General features: G+C 42.4%; 1 protein-coding gene across 3 annotated transcripts in view; it reads right to left on the reverse strand.

Annotated features, from left to right (window-relative positions):
* Window positions 1-466: 466 nt before the first annotated feature.
* Window positions 467-24163, reverse strand: part of nova2 (NOVA alternative splicing regulator 2) — an 87091-nt gene continuing 63394 nt past the window's right edge. For all 3 annotated transcript variants that reach the window (XM_040037765.1, XM_040037764.1, XM_040037766.1), the window contains one exon: window positions 467-12705. In XM_040037765.1, coding sequence (XP_039893699.1) covers window positions 11683-12705 — 1023 coding nt within the window. In that variant the 3' untranslated portion in view covers window positions 467-11682. The remainder of the gene's footprint in view (window positions 12706-24163) is intronic.

Below are 24163 nucleotides of genomic sequence, written 5' to 3' on the forward strand. Positions count from 1 at the left end.
TTGAATGGAAGCACATCACCAGCTTTAACTGTTGAAACTTACCTCAACTGCATTATCCAAAGTACCTTTCTCGGCACTGACTTTACAAATAAACGTGCGAGGGCTTACTCCTTAAGACTAAAGATGTTAATTTGCTTCAATGGTTTATTTTACCCATAACCATGTACAAATAAACAAAACCTTTACAGCTTTGTATGGTCACACATTTAGCATTCATTGGTCCATAAGCACTCCTCACGGCGACATGAAAACACTTAGTAGACACCGGCTGACTTCTAGCGTCGGTGTCTGAACGTTGCACTGACGTCACAAATGTACCATCCATTCTAACAGTTTCATTGCAAATAAAAATAGTCACATGCAATGACTGAAAAAAATTACATTACCTCATGTCACATAGAAAGTAAGCGAAAAGTTCCATCATTTAGAAATAAGTACTCTTCAGAGATTTGTCTCTCTTTTTTTCTTTTTTTTCCCTTTTTTTTTAAGTCCTAGACATTCTTTCAACAGCGTTGTTGGTCTCATTTGGGTTGTAAACATTAGTTACAGTGCTGAGCTCCTTTCAGCTCAAGCTCTCAAGAGAATTGGTCAATCAATACTATCAATCAACTGATGGAGAGGAATTGGTCAGTAGTCAATCAAACAAGGACTTTATCAGAGGAGGACATGATCGTCTTTGGGCTCAGTTAGGGGCAACAGGACACCAGTGAGAGACTGGAGAACAGACTAAACAGTAGATCTATATAAGACACCCTGAGAATCACAACTACATCTCTTTCATCTGTCATCCCTTCTTCCTATCCTCTCTCTTCCTCTATCTCTTCTTCTACGGAGCGATCATAGTCAGGTGGGCGTGGCCTCATCAGTTGAGAAAGATGGCTGGTTGGTAGGTTGTTTTGTTGTGGCGGAAGCCGGTTGCCATGCAACTGGCTCCTCTGTGGTTGGCATGGAGACAGGTTAAGGTGGATTCTGACCTGGTAAGGTAGTATGCAGCACGTACAGTAGTATGAACAGTAGAAATGTAATATGCAGTTCTGGGGAAAACAAACTAAATTTCATTAAATGACGCTGAAGAAATTAAACGGAACAAGTCCACCTCAGGCTGATTAACGGGTCAGTTCATCCAAGCTATCCAAGAAATAGTTTCTTACTTAGAGGTACAGTTCTTCTCAAAATCAAATTGACATTTTGGGCCGTAGAGTTATTTATCCATCTCGATTTATTTGGTGTAAGCTGCCCAATTTTGGAGATACCAGCTTTTCGGTGTAATAAAACTATGCGGGACCCGGGCTGTGGTGATCAAGGAACCAAAAAATATGATTGGATGACACCACAGCAGTAACTACTGAAGCCTGTTTAAGTTGCTGATTTATTTATTTTTGCGAGGCTGGGTTATCATCTCAACATTTCAAGTTATGTACCTCAAAATTTCAATGTTATAAATCCAAATTTGTACTTGTCGAGTGCTATTTTCTTAGAGTTTGAAAAGATTACTAAAAAACAAACAAAAAATTATCTTTATTATCTTTGATGTAATTTTTATTTCGCTTCTATGGAACTATATCTGCCACTTAAAGAAACATGTAGCTAACCATCATCACAGCTCAGCTGTCTTGTCACAGGTAGATGCACGTTTCCTTCCACAGTTAGCAGGTGTAGTTTGGCAGAGAGAAAATACTTTCTACATAAAATTATTCACAAGGAGTTTCTTGTATAACAGAGAAGGACATTGCTGTTATTTGGTAAATGTAGCCTATCTCCTTCATTATTATTTAAGAGAAATCTGACTTCTGTACAGCTAAAATCTCCCAAACTGTTCAAGTCACATTCAAATTTTTTCAGATGGTTAGACAGCACCTGTCTTTTTGACTCACGTGGTGTTTTGACTTATCAGTCCCAGAAACTACAGCAAAGCTGTTTGCAGCGAGGGCTGTGGTTTCCTCAGAAATATATGCACACAAATGTGAATTAAATTTACATATGCATTTTTAATGCTGTGAGCACCACCACGGACTTAACTCCATTCACCTCCAGCGTTTTGGAGCATAAATTATTGACAGATATTGCACTTGTTGGGCAAACATTAAATATGGGTGAACTGATCCTTTAAAAGTCAAACAACCCGAGGGACACTTGCCTTGATTTAAGGAGCGCTTAGTAATAATCTCAAAGGTGAAAACACCTCGAATGAACGAAAGCAAGCGTATTTATCCCCAGATCTGTCAGCATGTAACAGTAGATTGTGACAGTAGTATGTTATCAATGGAGAACATCACATGGGGCTGACGTGGTGTGCAGCAAAGGATGGCGCAGGGGGAAGGCGGTAGTGGTGGACAGTGATTGGTTGATTTGGTTGGTCAGGTGACTGAAGGGGTTATGGACAGTCGAGTTGAGTCAGATCACATGATGAGGGTTTGCAGCTATAACGTCAGGAGGTTCCATCAGGAAGTATGGAAGCCTGACAAGTTTTAGCTTTTGGTGGACACTGGACACAACACCCACCCCGAACCCCCCCCTCACAGACCCAACAATCGCACACACACACACACATCCACGCAGACGCACGCAGATTCGCACGTGTGAGCAGACAGACACGCAAGATACAAGCACATGTGCACCATATTTTGCATAGACACACAAATAAACACAGGTTCGTTAACTTACACACATTCACGACACACGCTGCTCACACACACACCCTCGCGCGCGCACCTCGATTCGCCCAAACACACATTCGGTCCCCACCCTCAGACTTGCGATGTGTTACTGTGATGATGCAGAGTGTGGTGGAAGGTGAAGAATAAGACAACGGAAGACAGGTGATGCTAAAATGAACATTTATAATGACTGCTGTTGCTGTCGCAAAATAAGAATCCTTAAAAAAAGACCTCATATATATTAGCACTAGATTGCCCACTTCACTGGTAATCCACAAGTCAAGAAACACAACTCACTAGGTTTTTTTCTCTTTACAAACACAATGCTACAATTACATTAAATATTCAGTAATCTTTAAGTCAGTTAATGAATGTTGTTAAAAGCAACCACTAAATACTAAAAATAAAAACAAAACAATTATAATATTAATTCACCTTTTTCCAGTCGTTCCCTTTTTCTCGTTGTGTTGTTATTTATTAATAGTATAATAATAGTCTGAGAAATAAATAGCTCATGTGGTGTTCTCAGGGCAATGGGGCAGGCAGCATAAATCAAGAGTGGAGCTCAGAGCAATGCAATGAAATGGTGGAGTCTAATCTCACACAGTCACTTTAATAGTTTCAACATGTCTTTGATGTGGAGGCGAAATATGGAGATATGATACAAGTTTGGTTCTGCAGGCAGCGGAGTGGTTGAGCGGCACCTGCAGAGGTTAATCATCTCTAAACTATCCTTCTATGTTATGTAAACTAGGACTGTATTGCACAAAAGTTAGCAGCTCATCTTCCTCATTTTGTAGCCCGGGAGAAGCTTAATTTCTTCTTCTTTTGTTTTTCAATTTTCCGCCTCCGCCTCCCTGTTTTTGTTTTTCTTTCTCCGACTTGGAGGAGCTGAGTCGAGCCGTCTTCCACGATGATATGTCTCTAACATGACCAAGCGTTTTCAATCACTATGGCTTGATGATTAAAAAGATACTAGTGCCACTACAACTCACTGTTAAGAAACATCAACAAATGTACAAAAGCAAGCCTACGTTGAGAATGGCTCGGACTATTTCTCAAGATTAGTATTATTATTTGATGAGCACACTTATCTAAAAAGTTGGCTAGCCGACATGAACGCTAAACAGCGAATACAGTAGGTAAATCAACACTAATAACAACAGCACAGGTTAACACAGTAGAACTAGCATAGCCGATTATACAGGCAGACCTAAGTATCGGATACAGAGGATGAAAAGTGTTACGATCGTCTACCGCGTCCACTAGTTTCTCTTTATGCTGCCCGCCCCTTTCTGCTCAACACTTCTCTCTTTACACCTCGGCAAAAAATCTGACAAAAATATTTACAATGAGAGAGAAAAAAAATGAAATTGTGGAGAAACAATTGTTTAGTGTTTTATCCTTTTTTTGTTTGTCTGCATTTTTTAAAATATTTTTTTCTTCCTTTCATATGTTTTTTTTTTTGTTCTTTTTTGACTTATAGCTCAGAGAACTGTCCCCAATGGTGAGCAACAAACAAACAAACAAAAAAATCCAATCATATCAGCTAGCATTGCACAGTCTCAGAGAGGTTTTGGGGATGGAATGGAGAGTTATCGTCCAAACAGTTGGATGAACACAGAAGGGGGGTAGGAGGAGGAGGAAGAAGGTCAATAAAGTTCATGAGGGGGTGAAAGTTCAAAAAGTTCAAGAAGACAGAGGATGGCTGCGCAGCTGACGGTGCGTAAACACTCCCCACACCACTGCACTGGGGGCGGTGCATGTGTCGGCGTGCGTGGTTTGGATGTTAAACAACAACAAAAAAAATCATCATTAGAAAATGGAGGTTTTTTTTTAATCTTTCCCATCGAGAAAAATCAAATGGAGCGAGAGCGAGAGGGGTTATAGAGAGAGAGAGAGAGAAAGGTGGGGTGGGGGTATAGAAAGAAGGGAGAGGTGAGGAGAGTGAAAGGTGCCCCCAACACTATGGCACACAATCAATGAAGTCCCACAGGCTGAAGAAATGACAGAATTAGGAAAGCAGCTGGCATGAGCGGTAGGGCTTTTTTTTTAAGGTAGGTTGAGAGGCAGGACAGTAGGTAGGTAGCCAACCTGCAGAAGGGTTAATCCTTGTCGGGTTTAGCTCTGTGGGGGTGGTGAGGAGGAGGAGGAGGAGGAGGAGGTGGTGGTGGTGGGGGGCAAGGTGCTGTTCAGTTGAGGCGTCATGAGCGACATCATGTTATGAGGGCGGAGCATGCTGGCTTCATGGGTGCTTCCAGGATGGATGTCCGACACACAAGAACAACTCAAAGAAACGCTTGGAATGGTAGTAGTAGTAGTTGTTGTTGTTGTCTTTTTTTTTTGTTTTGTTTTGCTTTTTTTTCCTCTCTGTTCTATTTTGGCACTCGAGAGAAGAGACTCGTGGGAGGCGGAGGAGGAAAGTGTGTGTATGTTTGGGCGAGGAGGAGGAGTGGGCAGTGAAAGTGCAAAAAAAGAGGGCATGGAGGATATTGTGTTTGTGTGTGTGTGTGTGTGTGTGTGTGTGTGTGTGTGTGTGTGTGTAGGGGGGGGGGGGGGTGGAGTAGGGTAAACAGGCTACATACAGAAAATGGCATTTTGTTAAAACTGGTTTGGGTTAGAGCATACAGTACAAATCAAAACCAGGAAAAAAATAAACAGAGAAACGAGAGAAGGAACAGAAAAACAGTGATATGACAAATGCAGTCTACAGTTGCTGGTGCTTCGATGGGGCCCGAGTTGGGGGGAGGAAGAAGGGTGGAAAAGGGGGTGGGGAGCGGGGTCCCAAAAGATGTCTTAGATGTTGTTTTGAAAAGGTGGTGGGTGTGGGTGAGAGTGGGTTTGTGGAGGTAGGCGTGGCGGTGGAGGGTAGGCGGGGGGCAGAGAACAAGAGCTGGGGACTATGTCGGAGAGCCACACACCCACTGAGAAGCAATGAGGTCACCTGGCGAGCAGGTTAGAATTGAGTTTGCATTCCTCTACACGTTACAGTAAAAACAAAAGCCAACAAAAATAAGACATGAATAAAACATGGCTAGCCGGCTACGCCGCAACACAGACACCACGGAGCGGGCCTAAAGCAGACAAACTCAGAGGGCGGGAGAGAGAGAGGAGCATGCACATCTAAATACAATGCTGAATGAACACCTACAGTAAGGCTACCATCTACAGTAGTCTCGCACACTGACCCCCACCTCAGCTCGGCGTGCCGTGCACTGTAACAGCAGAAGGTTTAGTGCAAACGTGTCACTGAGGAGCAATAATGGAAATCCCGATCGTTTCCCCATCTCAGTTAGTTTTGTGAACAGCGGGCCACTTCCCATGACAACATCTGTCAGTATACGAAGCATGACCGCACTGCAAATCCGGAGAGAGACTTTGGCAAAAAAACAAAAAAATTTGACACCGAAGCCAATAGCATCTAATTAAACTGAACTGGGAAACTTAGGACAGAGAGAGACAGAGAGAGAGGGGAGGAGGGGGATCAGGATTCAAAACCCACACTGGCAATGATCAGTGCTGTTTTTTCTCTCTCTCCCCGAGATCAGAGCCTTGGATTGCATGTTAAGGGAGTGAAAACACAATCTGTCCCAAATTCTGCAGCGAGTCACCCGAGGGAGGCAGGCGGTGCAGCACACAGCATAGTGTGTCTGTGCGTTATTTTGGATTTAAAAGTAAGGGAGGGGATCTTTCACCTCTTTCTCACACACTGTCTCTCTTTACGAGTCACTCGCGACCACGAGGGGCGGGACCAGAGATGCTCCATGTCATATTTGAGGTCAATAAGGTGCAATTCAATGACAAGACAAGCCAGAGCTCAGAGCGTGGGGGCTCAAAGGACAGACAACATATTAATACTGAGAGCCTGACAGAGTGCGTCGAGGGGTTAGTAAGGTTAGATTACAGAGACACACTAAAACACATGTAAGCCTCTACTGCACGCCAGTGGTCAGAAGAGTGATATGCAAACTTATGGAGAGGTGAGTACATTCATGGACAATCTCAGTCTATTATTTGAAAATAAATCCAGATTTTTTTTTTCTTCAAAAAATTGTTCGAAAGTTAAGTAGGAACTGAGAAGCGTTTAGTCCAAGCTCGCTCAACAAGTAGCAAAATAGTCTTAGGTTTGTTCGAGAGTTTTGTTCGTATCCCTCTGAGGAAGGTTAGACAGCTTAGCGACAAAATACTCACTCGGTCGTGACATCGAAATCAAACATCGTCTTCACCTGCAGCAGGTGGACCGGGACTTGACGCGACTGCATCGAAAAACAACGAACACCTGAACGCGTGTAAAACAATACCAAAATGCTCTACCCTTATCGGCATGCAAAGATTTGTCTCCGAAAAATGAACAACACACACTTCCTAAATGGTTTTTCTTTTTTTTGTTTCTTTGATTTTTTTTTTTTTTTGTCCACGCTTCACTTTGATATCATGCAATATAGACGTGCAAAAAAGATAACATCTATTTCCACAAAATACATCTTCATCGTAACTATAAAAGGCTGTGTTTAAGAATGCTATCTAGTCACATTTTTTTTTTAGCATTATTATGCTAACCTATCACTATATTGATACTCTAGCCCCAGAGTCATAGTGCTGTTGCATCCTGGGAAGAGTAGTTCCCAGAGGACAGGCTAACACTTGGCTAACATGGCGGTCCCTCGTCTTGTGGCAGGAGTGAAGAGGGATTGAACAAACTGCTATACTGAAGCGCTTTGTCTGTTAGTGTACCTAGTTCTCAAAAACTGACCCCCTATGTATTGATTTATAAATATGGTTCATTTGGCACTTTTCACATTTTCTTAATATAAAAGTATGTCTCCTCTTACCTAATGTGATTTAAATCAACACATTTACAGTTCTGTTTTGGCACAGGTTTTACTTGTTCAGGTTAAAATTATGCTCTTATTAACTTATTGTCAGCTTATAACAGAGCGTGTATTACACTGCTTGCAACTAGCCTCTCCAGCTAAAGGACAGATTTCGATATGTTTTTACCTTGTATTTTTTTTTCTTGTTATTATTATTAAATAGCAGCATCTTCCACAAATTGAAAAAAAAATTACTCGTGTAAACCTATCCAACATCTACGGGTAAATCCAAAAGCTCCTACGGCACACAGAGGATAAGGGACGGGACGACACAACATGTATTGCTTCTAGTACTTGTCACATTTTATCTCAATCCCCTAACGTTATGATAACTAAAGAGATTAGCTGCTGTGTAAAAGACAGTCATCCTAAGGTTTAATTAATAAGATAAAAAAGAATTAAAGTATTAAATCAAATGGCACCTATATAAGAAATTTCAGTGCAGTTTTGCCACTGTAAACATACTGTGCTGCATGCACGCTTTCCAAAGCAGGGGGAGGAAACACGGCCACATGACTTTCAATTAATTAGCATTCAAAATCTTTAAATTACCTGAGTAATTATTGTTTCCGCTAAACAACTACATGTGACAAATTGCTTGTTTTGTCTGACCAACAAACCTAAAATTATTTTCCAAAATTGCTCAATAGATATTAAGTCCATAAATGAGTCTACCTGCAGAAAAAAGGCAAATCTTACTCTAAATGAAATGGAAATCAGCCTACTGAATGCATTCAGCACAGTATATTTCCATAGCAGAGCAAAAGCACACTGGCTTCCTGTGATCTTTTATGAGGTTTTGCAATAAAATCCAGTCAAACCCTATCAAAGAGAAATTATTCCCTCGAAATATGTGTGTGTTTGTGCAATTTTTTCCAAGCTAGTAATGTATCTCGTCACTGTTATGAAGTACAAACTACAAATAAGAGTGTTTATGCACTGTGCCCTGCCAGCTATGACTTCCTCTTCGGGCGTGGTTACTTTCTGATGGTGTCGCATTTGGTGGCCCGAGCCCCAGCTGCCCGAGGAGGCAAAGAGAGAAGAGGCTCAATCTGTGGCGTTTGTCGGGGCAAGCAGCAGACATGCATTGATCGTAACACCAGACATAGTCACCCATGGAGCGATGTGGTAGGAGGAGAGGGGGTGTCAGGATGGGAGTGCACTGGAAAACTGAGGACGGGTGGGAGGGTGAGGAGAGTGTGGATGGTGTTAGATGGGAGTAAAGAAGCCTCCTTACCAAGCTGTGGAGATAAACCCTCACTGGCGCTCCAACAGAGAGTGACACATTCAAAAGCACAGTGGAGGATTTTGGGTCGGATTGGTTTCAAAAGAATCAAAAGGTCTGTTTGTTTAGTCTTAGAGGTGTTCCCTCCCCTCACCAGGCTTTTAGGTCAATAAATCAAATGCACCCCCTCCTCATTTTTGGCCTTTTACATTCCGTCATACTTCAGCTACTGTTAGAATTAAATCTCTGTCCAGGGACTTGCCTGTTGGATGTGCAGTACGTGAGAAAGACACAGCTGCGATAGGATATTGAATTTAGAATTTGTTCCAGTCTCTTTAATCTACTACTGGACACCTAACACTCCCCAACATCCTGCCCCCTAATTACGAAACACTTTTCCAAGATAACAGGTAAGTAGGATCTAATTGACCTCAATTGATTGATCCTCTTCATCGACCTAGTCTCTTTCACCTCCGTCAATATTCAGATATGATGTGCATTTCCGGTGAAGTTCTTCATATGCATTCTACATATATTTCATATATGCGTGTTTTTTTTCCCTGCCATACAAAAAACCATCCAGTCAACGATGCCATCTATAGCACACATCCCTGACCTCATAGGTCGAGAGAAACTCTCCCTCGCTTCACAGTGCATTAAGACAAAAAAAATTCAGTGTACTCCGATTGTTAAAAAAAACAGACAAAAATAACACGACACAAACAAAAAAAAAACTCAACAACAGAAGAAACAACAGCATCTTCAGCAGCCTCCTGGGTCTACAGTGGGCAGTAAATCCGTTTCCGAGGGAGACCTACAGCTTGCCAGAGGCAGAAATGAGCTCAGCTCCCAGGACATATGTTAAAAATCTCTCATCTGCCCTTCATCTCATTGGCAGTTGGACGGATGCGTGATAAGAGCAAAGGTCAGTGAGCCTATTTATCTCCATTACTGATATGCACGCTGCCGTAAAAAAGCAAATCTACTAGCGAGGCTTGCAGATTCAGCAGTGGACCCCAGATAAACGACGTTCCTTTGTCACGTTTCAGTGTTACCTCCGACTAAATGTTTGCATTTCTCAGTAGTATCTTGTTAGTCTTAATTGCTCTCACTCTATCTAGTCTGTGGTTTGGGTTAATCCGAAGGGTTCGGGCGTCCACAGGCCGAGCAGCAGTTTATCCGAGAATTAGTTTCAGTTCAACTGGATTATTCATTTTAGTTACAACTTTACAATGCAGGCAAACTGCAACAGGGCATATAAACAGCAGTGATCTTTTGCAGCATGAGCTAGGAGCTAAGCATGATAACCAGGTAGGTTAATTCAGCTGCACTGCAGCCTGTGGTACGAGAGGTTTAGAGCTTTTCTTGCTAATCTAGAAGTCTTACTGCAGTCTGCATCATAGATATGGTGATTTCCCTTTTCTAGCACCAAATATGGCATCATAATGTTCTGTTTCAGTGTGAAAACGTGTGCGTGTCTGTGTGTGTTCCCTGTTCTTTTCTTTGACTGGATATATAAGGTGATCCTTCACTGTAATGATCCTAATGCCTGGGGTGGCTTTCTTACTGGACTTAAATAAGACATATATTACACTATGTGACATTACTATTCATCTTCAATCCACTTAAATTAAAACAAAAGAATCAAATCAAAAATAGTCTCATTTACATTCATGTCAACCTGAATTCACAGATTAAAAAAAAAACACAACTGAGCCTTATATGGGTGAACTCATTAATAAATAATGACGAAGGTAATGATTCCTATATCGACAATATAGTTAATAGAATTATCACAGCAGACTGCAAAAAATGCCATAGATCCTGTGTGTTTGCCGCAGCCTGCGCTGTATCGCGCTTGTCGTTTATGGGTTTTTCACTATGTGAGGTCATCGGCGTGCGCTTCGCCTTTCTATCTGAGACGTTAGAGCCACACGTGGGGGTGGGCGTCACATGCTGTAACACCCCTGCAGCGCTGCACTGCTTGTGGGATACATCACAGGTATGGGAAGGTGTGCAAAAGAAAAAAAAGTGCCCGGTTGATTCTCTTTCCCCGCACCTCTGCCCAATTTCACCTCACCCTTCATCTCCCAGACGAGGGCACGAGGAGGGAGGTACGATCATATGCGGGTGAAGTAATAGAAGGTGTCGGCGGTGGGGGAGGAGTCAAGGGCATTTCTTCTCTCGCACACCAGGCTGAGGTTTGCAGTCTTGTTTGTTATAAAACCCTTGTAAAAGGGAGAGGGGCGGGTCAGGGGAGCAAAAAGTGAGAGGGGCATTCAAGGGAGGTGGGGCGAGGGGTTTGGGGTAAATCTCCTAGAAGAAAAAACAAAAACCCTACTGGAGGGTGATGGGTGTGGCCTGCAGGGGGAGGGAGGGCTAAGGGTTGTTTCCGTATTGGGTTCGGGGGCGGTGGAGGGCTGAACCCTGTAAACCCCAACCCTCCGCCTTGCCGCACCCATGCCCTTCCCTCCATCCCCCCACTTCCTGTAGCCTCTCAGGCAGTCGGCCTGTCTACATGGCATTCAGCTCTGTCCACACAATACACAAACAAACAGACAGCTTAATTTACTAAACCAAACAAAACAATAAAACAATAAACAAAACAATAAAAAATCCCAAAAGGTCAAGACGTTAAGTAATAAAACCTTATTTACATTTTGCACATTTTTTTCTTGGTTTTTCAGCGTAATAACTCGCTCCTCTCCCTCCTCGTCTTCTCAGCACATTTTTGCTTTGCGTCAAAAAAATTTTTTTTAATAGAGAATACTGAAAACACGCAGAAGAAAACGGTGCGAACGATTCCTTCCGACATTCTTGCTCTCCTCTCCTTTTTCCATTCTCACTTTTTTTTATACTCCTCCCCCAAGCCCCCACTCTTTTTTTTTTTCCTCTTTTCCTCCTCGTTTCTCATCGGCTGTCAGGTTTAGCCCACCTTCTGTGGGTTGGTGGCGCGTACCCCCTGCTCGTAGGTGATTCGCTGGCTGATCAGGTACTGTGCAGCCTGTGTGGCGGCCTGGGAACCTGTGATGGTCACCTTCCTGTTCCGAGTTCCAGGAATGAACTCGCCCTTCTTGGAGATCTGGATCCTGGCGCCGGTCAGCTCCTGGTACTCCACTAGCGTCTTCCCTCCTTTCCCCAGAATGGCTCCCACTAGGTTTTCTGGCACAGCGATCTCAACCACTTCCTTTGCTCCTTCTGCTAGCTTCTCTGTGGCCAGTAGAGATGATGCCACAAGTGGTGAAGCAGCGCTTAAGTAACCATTGGTGGCCCCTGTAGCAGCAGCTAGGGATCCCAGAGAGAAGCCTCCAAGACTGGCTGCAGGGTGAGCAGCGCTGGTGGATGCATCGCTGGCATAGGATGCTAACAAATTAGCTGCAGCAGCTGCTGCTGGGTTTGCATTAGCCGCTACTGCGGCTAGAACCCCTGAAGCAGCAGCAGGGTTGAGCCCCAGGCCCAGAGAGTTGGTGTTGTAACCATAGCTGGCCAGAGTGTTGAGGGCAGAAGTGATGGCGAGCAAGTCGTTGCCAGATAGGCTGGACATAGTGGTTGGGAAGGCTCCAACCCCAGCCAGGCCTGCCTGGCCGAGCAGAGAAGAAGCTGTAGCCGCGGCAGCGGCTGCGGCAGCTGGCATGACCTCGGTTGAGTTGGCGTACGGTGAGCCGGTGGGGTTGGAGTTGGCGACTGGCCCTGTGATGTTGGAGTAGGAGATGTTGAGGCACGAGGAGCTCTGCGGGTCCTCCTGGATCTTCTGGACAATAATCTCCACTGCTTTCCGGTTCTGTTCGGGCTCGCCGCTGATGGTGACCACACGCTCCTGCAGGTTGATACCTTCTGGCTTCTGGGATAGCTGGACCCACGCCCCAGACTGTTCCATCACTGCCTTGACTGTAGCTCCGCCTTTACCAATGATCAATCCTGCTGTACTGTTGGGGACGATCAGCTTGGCCTGGTGGGAGGTTGGGCAAAAAAAGAGATAGGTTATTACTTAGTTATCGAAGTTTTAAAGTACATTTACCCAGCAGAAATATAAGTGATAGATTTGTTTCTTTATTAATCAGGCAATTAATTCCACTACAATCCCAAAGAGAAGTATAAAGTCAGTCTTTCTACACAAATGTGTTTATCAGTGTTACAGAGAGATGTTCCTGATGTTTTACACTGTTCATGTTCAGCAGAGAGGGAAACGAGGCGATGTCTCACCTGTGAAGTTACGATTACACATGCATGATAACATCCCATCTTGAATTCAGTGGAATTATAAAATGAAGACGACATTATACAACGGACGATGAAGGCTCCTGTTTGCGAGATGCAAAACAGTGGGAGCTGTCTTTAGAGGTGTCCTTATAAAGGACGGGAGACAAAGAGATCCAAAGAAGAGATGAACTGAGACTGAACGATGTCTGAATACAGAGAGGAAGAAGGAGAGTTTCTGATGCGCTGTGTTTGTGCGTGAATGTGTGTCAACAGTGTAAAGATGTCCTGAAAGGAGAAAGAGCTGACACAGCCACTGAATAAAATGGACTGTGCAGGAGCAGATAATGAGTAAAGAGTGTTTTTTTTTCTTTATTACTTTGGTACACAATAGCAAAAGAAGAGAGAGACGCAATGCGAGTTGGTGAGAGAGAACAGGAGATGAAGAGTGGGAGGGAAGGATGGATGAGAGAGAGGGAGAGAGAGAGAGGGATTGCAAAGAGGCTACTTGTGTGGAAAAAAAATAACATTGACTCCCAGGGGTCAGCGTTGCCATGGAAACACAGCTCCAGCATTCAAAGGGTAGTGAAAGGGAGTGAGACACACATATGTACACACTCTCCTCACACCCAAACACGGCGCAGCATATTTAACTTATATGCATACAGAAATGAACAGAACAGTAATGCTCGCCAGTCGATGAATGAACTTAACGCACTTCATTTAGCCTTTCACAGTTAAAAGAGAATTGATTCACAGTGCATTTCTTAACAGCTGGAGACCATTTCAGCCAGGACCACTATAGCCAAAAGATGATTGATTATTTTCATCTGCAGTACTTCATATCTGGCATTACGGCTTTGCTCTGGGACCTCCCTGTGTGTCCACAATCATAAAAAGAGAGCCAGAGGAGGAAAAAGCAGCAGCAAACCCCTTACTCACAGGCTGGAGCAGGAGTTAGTGATGACAGACACCACACTGAAGTGGGTTTCAAAGCAGCATGCAGGGTGCAATAACTGTAGGCTAACTAAAGTAATTTAATAGCCGCCTTGCATGTGAGAGTTGCAAACTGGAAGCAAGATATCAGCTGAAGCCACCAGCTGATGTGGGCCATCATTGAGATCTGTTGATCTGCTGGAATTGCAACTTCCCTCTTCTTCATGTTTTGCTGAATGAACAGATTAAAATAGTCGTAGGTGTTAATGTGAAATTTACGGGAGGCGCAGTAGTGGCAATTGCTCCACCCCTTCCACAAAAAACATTTAACTATGTGGCTGAAAGTTAGAACTGGTGGCAATTCTAACACCTATTCTTTATCTTTGTAAACATGTAGCTAATTGTATCTGATTTGGAATGAAACTTGTTCAAGCGCTCTGCTGGGAGGAGCCAGAGACGCTGAACATGTGGACAGTGCAGACTGAGCCACTAATGAAGCCGTTAATGCCTTATAGAGTTGAACAGCTGTAATAGGAGTCTAGCTTGCTGGGAGAATTCTGTTTTTAAATGTTATTTTGAGACAAAAGCAACACATTCTTTTTTTTAAGTTTCTATCCGCTGATTCGCTGCATAGTTTTTTTTTTCTAGCTTTTTTATGCCGCTCTCTTGATATTACAGGTATGACCTTTTAAGTTGGACATAGAGATTTAGTCTTGTAAACCTAAAATAACTCTCTTATGGTGTTACAGAGAAGCTTGCCAAGTAGTCAGACTAAAAGTGAACACATTTCACTGAATTTGCCCTCTGTGATTTCTCTGGGTTTGCTCTAAGGTTAAATTCTGTTTATGGCAAGGACATTATGCACTTAGCTATAAAGTTTGCCATTTCCACTTTTCAGGGACAGGTGATTGAAGTGATTCATGTTCATTTTGTAAAACAAGCTTACTTGTTCTGCTTTATATACACTGTTGGTTGTTCATATCGCTGGTAAGTGCAAAATGACATTAACGCTCAAAAAGATAAAATTATCTATTTGTTTTTGCCCTCAGTTTACTGGTGGATAATCTACAATAACCCTTTTGTATGAAAATGTTTACACAAGGGCTGTCTGCCACAAACAGATCTGATGTCTGCAGGGAGCTAAAGTCTGAATGAACTGCGTATATGAAGGGTTCACTGCTGCTCCACTGACGCAGGCAGTGAGTGACGCATCCCACTCTGCCGCAGCGCTGACCTCCGTGCACAATAAAAGCGTCACTTTGCTGACTGAGAACAGACCAGAGGAAAGTGTGAGACTCGTGTCAGCATTCAACAGCAATAATGGAAAAAGCCCTCTGCTGCAACTTGTTGCAATATGTGATCCTTTTCTTTTTTTGTGCACACAAGACAACAGAAATAGAAACAAACAACCTGCAGCAGATGTTGTGGACTTCTGCTGCACATCAGCCACCTAGCAAATAAATGAATGCCCTGCCTGGACTGCTATCTGTGGTCTGTCTGAGTGAGAAAAATGCTTATTAAGTGCAGAAAGAGAGATGTTAGGTCGGAGAAATGGGAGGACAGCGAGCGGAAAACATCACTGAGTTGGCATTGATGAAGACAGGGGAGTAAAATAGGAGAAAGAGATGGTGGAAGGGGATTATTGATTCAACAATCTGAGATAAAACATGAGCAGAGCCACAATTTTTTTGTTTTCTGGCTTTCCATGTAGAGCACGATGGGAAAAAAAGAGCAGGAAGACAAGGTAAAGAAGAATGTAAAGGCCATTTCATTATTTTCCCTGTCTGACACTTCTCCTTTAACCCCCAGCCCCCCTTTGCTGCAGTTTTAAGCCGTGCAACATTGTGTGGAGGCAGCCTCGATTACAGAGGCTTGCTGCCACGCCGAATCCCGTGTGCTCTGCACTGCAGCTTTCTGTCAGGCGGGAGATGAATTTACATAGAAATAGAAAATTAGTGAGAAGCATGAAGGAGGGAGCGGATAACAAGAGCAAATTCAAACCTGCAGACGGCGTCACATTTTTGCTTCTCACTGCTTCAACTTGAATATTAGCAAATTATCTTTTGCCTGGCCGTGTTTGTTTGTGAGACGTTTCTTTGGGATTAACAGGTTTTTTTTTTCTTTTGTCGGTTCGTCATTCCTCTCAGACAGAATGGAAATTTGTAGCTAGTTTCTATTGATTAGCAAGCTGTTACGGCGAGGCACAACACAGCGATGCTCCTTCAACATGTCTCTTAGCGTCCTGCTGCTAACGGAGGCTTCGCTACAATCTGCCGTCCTGTGTAGATTCAGGAGAAGAGCAAAGTGCTAACAAAGTGTGAACACTGCTGAGGCAGAGCGATTTTAAGGATTCCTTCCTAACACAATATAGTTTTAATACTATAAAGCACTGAAAGAGAATGGGGGTGAAATCATTCATGAAATATTTTCCTTTATTGATTTGAATAATATTACAGTGAAGTCACAATAAATGTGCTGTGCTAACATAGCGTTTTATGTGCTTTATGTTGTTGTTGCATCATCCACCCACTCACACCCACATCACTGGTGACTGAGCTGCAATATAAGGTGCTGGCCTGCCATTTGGAGCGTCAGCGTCTTCCCTGTGGACACTTCAACATGTGGCGCGTCTGGGGACAGAACTGCCACATTTAGTAGAAAACCTGCTCTACCACCTGAGCCACAGCAGCCCGTGATATATAATAATCAACCTGATCTGTAGTACAGCGCACCCAACTGTTCTGCATTTAATAACTCACGCACCTCATTCATTTGGAGAGAAGTTAAGTGCTTTGGTTATGTCACAACAGATAATCTACAAACTCTCAGAGGTCACACAAATGTGTGCAATTTTCAGTATTTGTTATTTTTTAATGACTGAAAGTGTTTTGAAATTATAATGTGTCATAATTCAGTCCAGATGTGCGTGTGATGGGAAATGATGAAAGTTTGAAAATCATTAGAAAGACTAAACATGCAGGGATACTGTGCACAACTCATGAAGACCTCACAAATCTTGACCATGAATTTGAATCTTTTTTTGTTTTGTTTTTGTTTACCAATAACTGATTGTAATTGACTATCAAGGCCTTTCTAAATGTCTCTTAAATGAGCCCTTGGGCAATCTTTTCACATGCGTTTAGACTTTATGTTTAACATTATTTACTTGGCTGCCGTTTGGTCAAACTGTTTATGGTAACCATGATTTAAAATGTTCCTTTAGTCTAATCCAGGGATGTCAAACTCATTTTAGTTCATTAACCACATCCAGCCCAATTTGATATAAAAGGGAGCTCGACAAAGTTTAAGGAATCACCCATTTACGAAACTGATGATTCACAGCCTGCAGAATCTTGAGAAAAACAAGCACAATTTTAACAATATGCCTAAGTTTTTCCACACTGACTCAGTTCACTGTCATTACACAGAAATGCTACTGTTGTAAATCAAAGAAGCACCCTGGCGCTGCGCCTTGGCTACGCCATCCTCCTTCGGTGTGGTATGGCAGGCCGTGGGTAATGTCTTTTTCAGTAAGACGGCTGTTAGAGATGATTCTGCAGCCTCTGGTTAGGGTGAGATTAACAAACGCACTCGTGATCTGATCCTTTCTTAACACGATGCAGGAAAAATCTTCATGGTGTAAAATACTGTCAAAACTCTGCAAACACTCATTCTAATCTGAACAGATGATTATGCTAATATCCACTGCTAATAAGTTAAGTAACAGTCAAATTTTGGATGTAAACATTTGTACAGATATCCTCTAAGCTGCCAAAGATTTGTGAAAAAATTGAAAAAATAAAATAAGATACCACTATTTGGCACTGCCTTAGATTTCATACAGCGGTCTAACCGTACATCCAAAATGTTCCGGGACGTGTCTGTTCAGGGGCAACGTTCTCCGGATGGTTGCTTTGCAGTGAGCAGATGAACCGGGTGGGGGTGAAAGTAAAGATGAGGGATAAAATAATGAAGCGACAACCAGCAGGAGAACTGCAGAGAGGAAGGAGCTGAAAAGATTTTACTCATGAGCCCTTTCATCCTCTGCACTCTGCACTGTAACATTCACACACACACATCCACAGAGTGTCGGTGTAGAAGTGGGAGGATAAACAGTGGTGTACAGTGATGTCTGCATCCCTCCTGGTGCTACCGATCACATCTACCATCTTTATAGCCGACTGATTCTCTGCTAATGAGGTTCTAGATTTGTCTCCACTCCTCCTCCGCTTGCTTCACTTTCTTTTCTCGCATTTATTTCTTTCCATATTGTTGATGCTTTTTCCTTTTTAAGGTTTCATAAACGTTAAAACTTCTGTCAGTCCCTTAAAGCTGTGTAGCTGTGTACTCTTTGCGTCTTTCCTTATGCTGTGCTGTACTGTTGTAATTTTCCACTGTTCATTTCTTTCAATTTTCTGTGTTCAGTAAAGCAAAGCTCTTCTTGCAAGGTCAAACACAACTCACTCCCACTCCCACACACACACAAACACACACAGTTTTAATATGAAATCATCAACTTCATCCTGCTTTTATTTAGCTGACGCTGTTGCTTTGACTCGCTCCAATGACCGACTCAGCCAGGCAGCTCCTACCTACCCACAATCCCATGCTCCCAGCACCTTTCTGCAGAGCTGCCACAAAGAAGATTATGTGACAGTTGGCAGCACGCAGGCAATCTCTCCTACAGTGACAACTCTTTCATTATTTCCCCCGTTAGCTGCTCAGGTTTAAAGCTTTTTGTTAAGGTTTCAGTTTTTTCTATGTTTTCTGATCTCAGGCGTCTCCTGTTTTCATTTGATTTTTTTCCCCTTCTCTTTGAAGAGTTTTATATCTGCTGGGAGAAACTTTCTTCCACAGAGCAGAGGAAGGTCTGGCTTCTATCCAGCTGCTGACAAGAACGCCCTACGGCTGCAGCTGCTGGGCTGAGGTCAAAGGTCAAAACCAATCTCCTGTTCGTGAATACACTCATGCAAATAGTTTGAAGGAGCAGGGATGCGAAGTGTTGACTTCAGCAGGGATGCCAGCTTAACAGATAAGTCCAAATCGATATTGGGATGATTGGATTCAGGAACAACTTGGAGCGTGTTCAGGGTCTGACTGTTGGGACTCTCAAATAAAAAGTTCAATTACCACAGTTCAAAACAACAACACGAGAGATGTTTGGGTATTTTTCTGGATGATTAGTTTGTCACACTGGGTCAAATCCTAACTCGACAAGTCATAGACATTAATTGCTCTCATTAATCTCCTTCCACCAGTTCATGCTTTTAAGCAATAAACTCCAATAAACCTTATACATTACTCACTGGATGTTCAATGGATATCTGTTACAGGAAATAAGTCTCCAACCTAATGTACAAATAACCAAATAACTGTACAATTAAAAATAAATTATAAAGTAGAAGACATAGAAGAAAACACTAAACTGAATCCTTCAGTATTTTGTATCTGCTGATGGTGCTGCAGAAAACATCAGCGGTGAATGACACTGAATGAAGAGCTCACAAACATTTGCCATTTAATATATGGACAAATAATTACTAAGATCTGTCATAAAACATATTATATTACTGTGATTATATCCAGAAGGAACCTTTGTAGGTACTAGGTGCTTTAATAAATCTGTTAAAATGCAGAAGATTAATGAAACGTTGACAGACTATAATTAAACGCCCTACAAAGATGTTCTTGCTTGCTGCGATATGGTCCACTTGTCTCCACGTCCTTGTGTTTAAGCAGGCAGGCTGAAGGAGACAAACGCTTTGCTCTGCTTCATCAATCAAAACGTGTCACTTCACTTTGCGTATCAACAAATGTGTGTACGTATTTGTTTTTTGTCTCGCATAGACAAGTCAAAGTGATAAGCTAACAGGGGTGCCGGGATCACCGAAGCGTAACGATCCGAGAGAGCGATGCTTCATTTCACGAGCAACCTTAACGACTAGCGCAGACACATGTACTGCAGTAGCTTGTTAGGGCTTGACCTTGATGTGCAGACATATTAACACGCAGCTTTTACGGCCAGCTGCCTTTCTCGAGTCATTCCCTCCTGTGTGTGTTCAAATTTCATGAAACACCAAATCTGCAAAATGGTTTCTCTGGAATCTCCTGAGATGTAAGAGGCTCCTGTTCCCATTCTGATTAGCCGAAAACAAAGTCTGTGCAAGTTTATTTAGAAAAATCAGGGTTGCATTGTTTATTTGAGACTTTTACTTGAGCACCAACACAACTCAGGGAACAAAAAAATCAACTGAGGATTAAGAAACATCTAATAGCACGCCTGCTTTTCACATGTACATTTATCCAAATCCCTGCAAGAATTCACTTGCATTTATCCTTTCTGTTGCATTTATGAATGCAACACAACCTCTACCTGATTTTAGCACCCTGTTCCTTATTAAAATGTAGGATTGTCATGATGTAATGATGACATTGTGTTACAAACGTTGTGTTGCAATCCATCCAGGTCACAAGGCCATTTGTCAGTGTCATCAGTGGATGCTAACATGAACACACACACACACACGGCTGCTCACACACATCATCATGCACCGATTCACAGTTTAATCCATATCCATGTGAGAAAAACAAGGACAGGCAAGCACACACAAACAAAACAAAACACGCATGTTCTCGGCGATCTCCCATGAGCGCACGCGCACAAACACGCAATGTGAGCGGACGGCGAACAACTGTTGAGGCTGCTGCAGTTTGAACTTTGAAGTCTTAAGCAGGGGACTTTAGTTTAATCTGCCTCCTACTGATCCACAGGCTTAGTCACCTCTCTCTCCCCGTGTCATCCCTCTTTTTCCACCGCTCTCACCGGCTTTCTTCTTTCATTCTCTGGCTCGCCCAGGAGCACAGAAACCCCCTTAGAGGTTAAAAATACCAGAATGACAGAAGAGCTGGGCTACAATGACCAACAGCAAGAGAACATGATGTTAACTTGGACGCATATACAGAACAGACTCCTATACATACCCACGCACATGAATTTATAGCTCGTATACCACATCATCTAACTTTCAAAGACCTCAGGTCTTGTTCTTGCTCCATGATGAGGGTTTCTCTCCCGAGAAACTGCCATCACAAGTGCAAGCGCAGAGGGAATATGTGCGCAACGTAAAATTACATTACATTTTCTTGCTTTTAGAAAAATAAAGCTGCTTCAAGGACATTAAGCGTTTTTGGGGGTTAGTTTTAAGCATCATTTTTTCTTTATTCGCCTAAACCCACTGCATGTTAGGTCACCAAATTGAAAATATTTCCATTTGCTTACATTTAAATGCAACACGTTAAAAAACGTAGATACAAAATGTACCGATGTGGTCTTTTTAATTTGTTTTTAAGCTATTCGGGTGGGTGTCATGACAAGGGAGCTTTTGACTTATTTCAGGGGATTTAAAGGGAGTGTCTGAGCAGCAGGAGGATTATTCCTGGCTGTCATCCTGTCCTTCAAAACAGGTATAATGCAGAATTACTGATGTGCAATTTTAGTCATAAAACAGATGCTGCAAAATCCAAAGCATCCACACTGTGTGCTGTTATTCTTCTGCATTAATAAAATAAAACCGTCTACTTAAGTTTTTCATATATTTCAAAATGTTTTATTTAATTCTAGCACATGAGTTTGCAATATGCTCTCCACCTGTGTTATTTTTTCTAAGAGTATGATATTTCTAAAGTTCATGTTGGAGAATTAAAGCCTCTTGTTTACATTTTGGATGCGTCTTGATCACAGATGAACAATAAAAACACCAACCTGATCAATAATAAAGATTTGGCAGCAATCATCTATCGCTGAACAGAAAGTGAGCTAAACCTAACTGAACAGAATCTGAATAAGATGGTGTTATGCATTCAGGAATCATTAGACATGAGGAATGGTAAGTTTGCAAATATTCATTAAATCCCCCTCAGAAGCATTACAAGACCATACCCAGAGATAGGTTTTTTCTTCCTCCACACCAGCTTCAGTCTGCTGTTATATGAACCGCTTCTTGGCTGGGGGAAGATTAACTTAGAAGCATATACACTCAGAGACGCCGTTAGCTTGCTTCACTGGAGATGAAGACGAAGGATTAGCTGCAACTACTTACAGATAATGTAGAAAATGAAAAACATTGTTTTAAATGGGGAGAAACCACAAGTCTGTTTGTGTGCGGACCAATCAGATGACAAAACATGAGACGGGGAGATCAAACTCATTACGAAGCCTCCTTCTCTTCTTTTCTCCATGTGTGAGATATTTCCTTTGCAAGCACATCACACCTATTAAAAAGCTTCATCTTTCTTTTTTTAATCAATTCACACACATATGTCTGAGGAATGAATGAGATCACACCCTAACTTGATAATTCTCTGCGTGTGTGTGGTCTACACCCTGAAGTACAATGTGAATTTCGGGCTGAGATAATAAAACGCAGACAATCATCTGTCTTTGGAGCAGATAAGCGAGACAGAAAAATAGAGAGTGCGCCTGTAATCGCGCTGACTCGGCAGCGAGGCAGACGTTGCAGATTACAGGACTGACGGGAGAAAAAAAAATGGATAAAATGTTATGTAAGAAAGCAAATCGCAGAGTGTAAAATCCTGCGTAAAACATCTGCACCTTGAATTTTGACTGAATTTAGCCCTAAACTAAAGCAATGACAGATATTTTTTATATATTAACAGCCTACATGAATACATCGACTGCCTCTTATCTGGGACACCTACATCGATCCCGATCTTACTGCAGTGGAGGGTTTTGGGAGCCTGGATTTAAACATCTCTGAAATGAAACCTAGGAACCAACTCACCTCGCCAAGTGGTTTGTTCCTGACATCTGAAATAACCGATGAAAAAGTCTGTTTAACACGAGCAACTTTTAACCATAAATCTTGAATTTGCTTCTCTTTGTTTTCTCTTTTTGTCTTTGTTTAAGCACAAAGTCATAGTTTGGTTAAAAATAGAACCTTTTACAATGTTAAACACATCTAAATGTAATGGAAGCAGCACATATTTATATGCACTTATTCACACAGCCACTACAGGCTGCTTAACTTTGAAATGCACCTATAAACAGGAACAGCAGCTTGCACAAATTATTTTCAGGGGTGGGGCAGTTACTGATTACCATGAGGAAAAGGCTGATGAGGTAAATCACGTCCTCCAAGGTACAAAATACTGGGTTGGGTTCCACCAACTGGTCGAGTTGAGCTAAACAATTCCTGCAGAAGTACACAAAAAGGAAACCATTTGGTTTGTTACCAGAGGAATTAACAATAGATTCAGGCAAAACCTTAAGGGCTAAAAATGAATCTTATAAAAAGTTAATTGACAAAATAAGAATGTGATCTTGTGGAGCAGGAGTCTGTTTACGCCACTTTATGATCACAATGCTTTTGTCATTCATGGTAGCCAACAGAGTGGTCAGCTTTTTGTGATGAAATGATCGGCCGATCCTATAATGCCAAAATCCCGGATGCATTCATTCACTGATCAGCAGCAACAACACAGAACTTTTCCTAACTGTTGGTGTGTTTGACTCATCGTTTGGCTGAAGCTGACTTATTCCTTTCTTGCCAACTAAGCTGCGAGTCTTACACTCCACCTCTATCATCTGACTCAAAGTGAGCCAGGGGCCTTCCATGTTTTCCTCGCATTCACGGCACACTTCCTGTGCAGGCCTGCAATAACAGGAAGTAGGAAACAGGTGTTTGCAAAGGAGGTGAGAGATCACAGGAAATGACCAAACAAAGTGGCTGCTTGGAAATACTGGAGCTGATGCGAGTAGAGGCATGTGCGTGTGTGTCTGTTCACTCTTTAGCGCTGCTGTTATTACAGCATAACAATGTTAAAAGGCTACTGCTGTTTTCAGTCTGAATAAAGGCCAGCTTGGTCTGAAAATAGCCCCAGAAAAATACCACAACAAAACCACAGACCATTTGCAGATGATCTCACAGGGGACACAGCTCCGACATGGCTGCTTATATCTAAACAGCATAATGCAACAGTAACAGGGGAGAGGGCATGCTTTACTGGCCATATGAAGTAGGTGGTGCTTTACTACATCGCCCACAAACGCAGTCTGGGGAGTCTCCAGGGTGCTTTGCCTTTAAACAATCACTGATGTTTACATTCGTCTGCATAGGAAGGCTTTTGTGTGAAGAGTGAATCAATAATGCACATAAAAAGAGGAGGTAACTGCTGGTAATCTAAAACGTCATCTCCCACAAGTTATAATTTTAGCAAAACGACAGAATGTGAGAGACTGTTAGAACCACATAGTG

Source organism: Simochromis diagramma, unplaced genomic scaffold (assembly GCF_900408965.1).
Source record: "Simochromis diagramma unplaced genomic scaffold, fSimDia1.1 OVJJ01000463.1, whole genome shotgun sequence".
In the NCBI taxonomy this organism is placed as follows: domain Eukaryota; kingdom Metazoa; phylum Chordata; class Actinopteri; order Cichliformes; family Cichlidae; genus Simochromis; species Simochromis diagramma.